The 6,693-nt window shown below is 44.1% G+C and overlaps 1 protein-coding gene across 3 annotated transcripts; it reads left to right on the top strand.

Annotated features, from left to right (window-relative positions):
- The first annotated feature begins 406 nt into the window (after positions 1–406).
- On the top strand, positions 407–3,643 carry LOC142592800 (uncharacterized). Of its 3 annotated transcripts, none has more exons than XM_075704477.1 (4): positions 407–859; positions 2,326–2,470; positions 2,723–2,829; positions 3,388–3,643. In XM_075704477.1, the coding sequence occupies exons 1-2, from the start codon at positions 568–570 to the stop codon at positions 2,418–2,420; spliced, it is 387 nt and encodes a 128-aa protein (XP_075560592.1). In that variant the 5' UTR covers positions 407–567; the 3' UTR covers positions 2,421–2,470; positions 2,723–2,829; positions 3,388–3,643. The 3 variants fall into 3 exon arrangements, with proteins under 3 accessions (XP_075560592.1, XP_075560591.1, XP_075560590.1); XM_075704476.1 differs by having other exon boundaries at positions 2,326–2,592; XM_075704475.1 differs by having other exon boundaries at positions 2,326–2,608; positions 3,388–3,642.
- The last annotated feature ends 3,050 nt before the right edge of the window (positions 3,644–6,693 follow it).

The following is a 6,693-nucleotide window of genomic DNA, read 5'->3' as shown; positions in this document are numbered from 1 at the left end:
TTGCACTTGGTTTTAGTCACACACAATTATCGGGCTTTATTTCTGCTGCGTGCGTACAACTAGGACAACCTGCATATCTAAACTCGTGTAGATAGTGCAATATTGTCCTGTACCAGTAGCAGCGAAAACCAGCAGGATAGCAAAGCGAGCCTTCATTGAGGAAGAAAGCGAAGGCGCGCGATGCCCTTCGCGGCGAGTTTCCGATTAGTTCGAGACTCGCTATTGCGCGAGCGCCATCTAGCTAGTCTTCATGCAAGTAGGCTTTCAAACGAGAACAATGATGTGGCGCCACCTGGGGGCGTAGTACAGAACAAACTGCGAAACCTCCTTTCCTATTTGTTCATCCTTTCTCTCGCGGGGGTATAAAAGCGTGAAGCTCGCTCGTCACCGAAACAGTTGTGCGCATTCTCACTGCAGAGCGCTTGCCTGTTTGGTTACTTTCATTAATTTCGGAGGTTCTGCCAAATTAGTTACCGTTTCTTCCACAAGCGCGTGTTTTAAGTGGTAGCCTTTGCATTGCTATTTTCCAGAAGGCCTAGTTAAAAAGCGTGCGCTAGGGCTTGGGTCATGGAACGTCAAGCGTTGAATCGCGGCATGACCAAGGCAACCCAAGTTCGTGAGAGGCGCAGGGCACGCGGCTTGAACCGCGCCGAGATGAGGTCGCTCCTTGCCAAACTGCAAGAGCTGGTGCCCAGCATGCCACGAAACAAGAGGCTCAGCAAGCTGGAGATAATACTGAGCGTGATCGACTACATCGTGCACCTCGAGACCGCCCTCGAGGCGCACTCCGCAGCCCACGCCTCTACACCAGTGGCGTCCGTGAGGCATTGCTGCCGCCGGGACTTCCTCCTAATAACAGGTACGTGTCACGCTCAGCCCTCTTTTCTCTGCACTAGGCGCGTCGTATGCGACTATGTTTGGGCGTTCATTGATATGTACAGCGTCACTTGTGCCCCTGGCATCGGTCAAACCATTTGTAATGAAGCTGCTTGATTAATAGCTGCTGTCTGTTGTATTTTTACAATCCTCTGAGTGGCACCACGAAAACGACCTGTTGCTTGCGTAAGGGCGTCTCGCGATGCTTGAAATTCAAAGAAAAAGAAAACGCGCGCGCGCATGTGTGTGTGATGGGGAGGTGGGTTGTAAGGCGAGGGTGCAGATGGGCGTGCTTGTGTGTGTGTGTGTGTGTGTGTGTGTGTGTGTGTGTGTGTGTGTGTGTGTGTGTGTGTGTGTGTGTGTATAGCGGGGGTGGGGGAGGTTGTTTGACACAACGGCAGTTAGTCTTCCTCGTCGGTTTACCCCTGGAGGTGCACTGCCGATGCATTTCAACCGTTTGTTCCATATTCAGTCGACTTATTTTTCAATGCAGAAAAGAACACGATAATCTAAAAATGCAAAAGAAATAAATGTGTGCAACACTCGCAGAACTAATGTCGGGGTGCAGGGATAAAGCGAAAATTTTCAAAGATGGGTTAATGATAAATTAATTTCCTTGCGAGATGTTCAATTACTTAGTCTTAGGTGCACAGCGCTCCTAAGCAACGTTCCAGGCAACAACAAAAAGCGCTCATGTGTAAATGAAATAGAGTATAAAAACTTTATAAAAGAACAAGGCAATTCATAGCAATTATTGCGTAACTCATTAAACGTATCTTGTGAACACTTTCGTACAGTAGAGAGTGATTACTTTGCTCGTCCATAAAGCTAATATAAAGAGACCCGTACAGCAAGTGTGGAATGAATATTATGGCCAGTCATCTGACCTTACCCCTTAAAAAGTTGTTCCGCTGACTAAACAAACGTTGCACATGGTCTATGTACATTTCACCCGCTTGAATTATGCTTGTAAAGAAAATTACTCTAGAAACTGGATATTTGTGTACAATATACTCACAATGCGGATTTTGACTTGCAGGGCACTAAGCACCATCCAATCTCAGTTTATTTCTTCGGGCAGGCTAGTCGAGCAGGTAGCAATAGTGTTTGTGAAATGGCAGTTAAAAGAAAGGTGCTTAGCTGCAATGTTGAGCTGATAGCTCCCTCGTATCCTGATTGGGGAGAACTTGCTTTATTTTTGGCGAGCTTTTCTGCTAACGACAAATATTAGGATAGCCATAGTGATATTTGAAGAATACTGCCGAAAACTAGGCGTAAATTCTGGTGAGAAGTATTCTGGTAAAACAGACACAATAAGTGTTTGAATCAATTTTGTGCCGTGATAACACTCCAGTGCTTTGCTTCTATGACACACGATGGCGCTCTTTGACCTGCCAGTGTCCTCCGCAACCTACCCTGAGTTGACGCAATATTTTTTTTACCTCGCAGGCAAACCACAAAAAGACAAAAGCCTTACGGAAGCGAAGCCGGCACTCCCTGTGAAACATGCCGCAACGAACTCTAGAAGCAACGTGAAGTGCTGAATCGTTTGAGGCACTGTGGCTAGTGTCTCTATCAACAGACAATGCTGAAGGTTCGTGTCGAAGCCCTTTTCAGGCCTTCCCCCAGCCCGAATCGCAAGAAATCTAGCAAGCCTCATTTCGCTGCATCCCAAGCCATTTGATCTGAGCCACTGAAAACGCTTCTGCTTAAATGGTACAGCACTGAATAGGTTTGTACTACTCTAGTTGTGAATTTTTTTTCACATCATCAATCTTCACTATATATGTGCAACCACTGCACAAGAGAGGGCTACTTCAATTGTTCTATTTTTTTCCCTCCACAGAACCGAGGACGAGCAACATATCGTGGACGAGGGATTGCATGCTTACCTTTGTCAGGCATACGTATTTCCGTATTTTGAGACTGACAAGCTCGCAAGGCCCTTTAAAGGTTAGTAAATGCTGAACGCGATGGGCCTGTTCATTTCGTCCTGTTACTTCTGAGAAGCCGTGCTCCGTGAGTGAAAAACGCGAGAAACAATTACTTCATCAGCTAAGCACAGCGCAAGCTTCTCACACTGCAAGGCGATGTCGTACGAAGACTGCCTCTAACTTTCCGTCTGCACAAATTTAGCCTAGAGAAATGGATGTTCCCTGCACTACCGTTTTGACGATATTTATAAAAAGAATAATTTTTCTTCTACGAGAAGTATTTCACTGTTTGTTTTATACAGTGCGCGGAGAATACGCGTCCTTTATTTATAAACATATAAATCTAAACACCGCTGTTCCCGTCGGGGCAAGTGATAATTGAACGCTGGAATATTTTACGCAATTCCACAAGAAATATTTCTTTACATTTAAATTAAGATAGCATGCTACTTTTCCATGGTAAGCTAAGTACGTTACTTGCTACTCTACAAATACCAAACCAGCGCGCATCATAAGATATGGCGAAGAAAATATGTTCAAACAGCGCCTAATTTGTCTATCCCTATGTACCTTGCAGGCATGGACCAAAGAGAACGAAAGTGGTAGTGACTAGAGTGGAAATTACAGGTACAGATGAAGAGGCAAGCGTTGTTGTAATGGCTGCTTGTTCAAAAGGAACAGCGTTAAAAAGCACATGGAAGACGAATGATTCAAGATTGAGTGCAATCTCCCAATGAGCGAATGGCAGAGCAGACGACACCTCTGCTGATATGAAAAGGAAGGCTGAATGACTACTTCTGTGAATAAAGATTCTTCATTGTAAATGCTTTCTTTTTTGTGGAACACGTCCTCTTTCTGTAAAAGGAAGCATTCATAGGGAGCAAACATATCTTATTCATTTTCCTATTTTTGTATACTGCAAGCTAGGAGATGGCTCAAGCACAAGGTTTTAATAGCACATACGATTACAACTGATCCGAAAAGAGATCGTCAGTAACGACATGGCGCAACAGCAACATGACGGCACGGAGAAAAATGGGTCATTCAAGGGCAGCTGTAAGGCTATAAGCTTCAACGTCGTCTGGGTTCTTCGAAAGATCGCAGAAAAAAAAATGCTGATAAATGTTATAGTAAGAATGGTAACTAACGAGTGACGTTGAAGAGATCACGGCTTTTAAAGGGTTCGAGGTATTCGAGGGTATGCCATTTGTGCTTTACGTAGAAAAACAAAGAAACATGTGACAGCCAGCTCTTCGTCGAGCTTCCAGAGTCGACGATTTTCTTTTTTTTTTTTGCATTATGCGAAAGGACTAGTATTTTGTTTTCTAATGACCGAAGAGGAATGCAACCGTTTTTTCTGTAACTGCATTCACTACTGGTATCATTTTTAATAAGTACAGTCCCGCATAAGAGATGTGCATTCAGCCTGGATTTTAGACGTGCGTTAAATCTAGAAGTTGAGCACTTGATGCCGCGCTTTTCGCCTTCCTTTCCGGTGGTATTTTAACGAAGGGCGCGCACACAAATGACAAATAAGCGAGTAGATACGCTTAATTTATTGCCCGTTATTCTGCCAATGCTTTTATGTTTTTCACTTCTGAGATGCCCTTACCTTGTATTGGATAGGAAGAAGCTCCGGAAACTTTGTCAGTGTTATCACATTAACACAGTTTATTCAGTGTTCTTTAAGCCATAGGCCACATCGCTTACCCAGCGCTTTATGAGCAGAAACAGAACTCTGCAATATGCGATATGTTCGTGTTGCCTTGAAATTATTTCGGATGTAATCCAGTCATTAGCAAATAAACTCATAGTCGCATCAACAAGAACCATGCACACCCAGTCATTTATATAGATTAGGATCGATAAAAGCTCTCGCCACTTCGGAGACGGGCGCCTGAAAAAACGTTTTGTGCCTCATATCTAGGGGAACTAATACCTGTAGCTTAATAAAAATAATCTTAAATCCATCGAATAATATCATTGGGAAGCACTCCGATTTTTCATTCGAGTTGCTGGTTTACATGGGGTACTTTGGCAGATGCTTTGCTAAAGTCAAAGAACAGACGTTCGCTTTCCCACTCAAGACTACTAGCGATAAAAATTCATTGGCCCACGTCACAAGTGGCGTTATGATTGACGTGCCCCTTCTACATCCCTGGCATCCTTCGTAAAGCTGGAGTAGAGCCGGAAGGCTGCATGACACCTCACAGCTCACGTGATGGAACGCAGCCAATCACCGCAGCGCCATGCTCGATTTTTTTTATGCGGTTATTAATGCGAAAGCATTATATGCCTCATTACGCGAAAACCGTCGGCGTCGGCTTGACGGAAAGAAGGTACCAAAACTGGCCGATGGCGCAAAGAGTAAGAACACGTCGGAAAATTCTGGTATTCACGTCAACATTCACAGGGACGTTCCTGTAAACAAAGAAAATTAATGGCTTTGAAAAGAAAATTCGGTATCTTTGGGCCTAGATGGGATTCGAATCCCGGCCTCCGGGGTGCGAATCCTCCGGGGTGCGGGGCCGCGTCTTGCCACTGTCCTTCGTCCCTTCTCGTGCGCTAAAAAACCTCAGAGACAAAGACGCTTCCGCAACGCCGCCGCGGCTTCACAGTTCTTGCTGACTAAAGGTGTGGCCTAGCGCGTACGTGGTTGGGCACCTCATGTCACAGCCAATAGGTAGGACGCGGTGCCATGTTAAGAGTGTACACAATAAGCCGTTCACGACACTCCGCGGTCATCAAACGGCATAATTAGCATTCCCACACGTACACAGTCCTAAGTGTATCGGCTGAAGTTATTCATTTATTCACGTTTGGCCAGCACGAGTTCTCGCCGCAGTTCTGGAGTCAAGCCGGCAATCGTGACTGAGTATAGTATAAATTTTATTTTTCCACTTTTAGTGCTTGCAAGTAATTTCTTTTTGTTTGTTTGTTTGTTTTTTGTTTTGTTTTTATGTCACGCTTGAGTAGCTTTGTTGGAAGGCACGTCCACGTGAAATTACCGAAAAGCTATTGACACAGGCACTAAAGATGCAATTTAAGTGCTCCACGTTGATGCTAAGAATGGTGACGTGTCTAACAAATATGAATTCTCGAAATCTATGACATTGACGACGTTGTGAATCTGCCAGTCAAGGACGTGTCCTGACGATCACTTCAAGACAGAACAAAAATGTTGAAGGCATGGTGGAAGGACGTTTCTGCCCGATTAAGCACAGTGCGCTCCATCTGTTGCGAACAAAACGGCTCTCCTGCGTATTGTTATGTTCGTTATTGGTAGTTTTTTTGGGAAACATTAATTATAAGGGATTTTCACAATAATGAACAGTATTTTTGCAATAATTACCTCCGTTATATCCGAACTCGGCTGTATAAAGAAAAATCATCGCTTAGAAGAGAAATCGATTCTTGCCAACCTTTAAGTGATGTGCCTACTAAGGCTATCTTAGAGCAACTGGACCGCCTTCTTGTCCCAGACATATGGTTTTCTTTATTGATAGAGCGCTGTAAGGTGAGCGTGAAAAACAGTGCCGTGAACACTAGGCACCACACAACCCTAAACACAACTTTTTTTTTTTTTTGACATCCGGAAAAATAACCGATAGACAATATCCATTACACGAAAGAGCTACTAGCAACAGACGATGCAGTAAACATTGCTAAAAGCTTTGTAGTACCACACACTTTTGTATATTGCTTGGGCAATTAACCTTTCAGTATTTATTACACTGTGTTAAACGGACATCCTAGTACTTTATTGTGCAAAGTGCATTTCTTTTTTCATGTTTCTGTTTCTTCTGTAACGTGTCGGAAAACGGTCCTGTCGAGCCATTTCACGGACGCTTTCTCTGTGCCCTCACAATCAGACTATTCCTTT

This window comes from Dermacentor variabilis, chromosome 9 (genome assembly GCF_050947875.1).
Source record: "Dermacentor variabilis isolate Ectoservices chromosome 9, ASM5094787v1, whole genome shotgun sequence".
Classification (NCBI taxonomy): Eukaryota; Metazoa; Arthropoda; class Arachnida; order Ixodida; family Ixodidae; genus Dermacentor; species Dermacentor variabilis.
The sequence above is the reverse complement of the archived record's forward strand: the minus strand, read 5'-3'. Positions and strand labels throughout refer to the sequence as shown.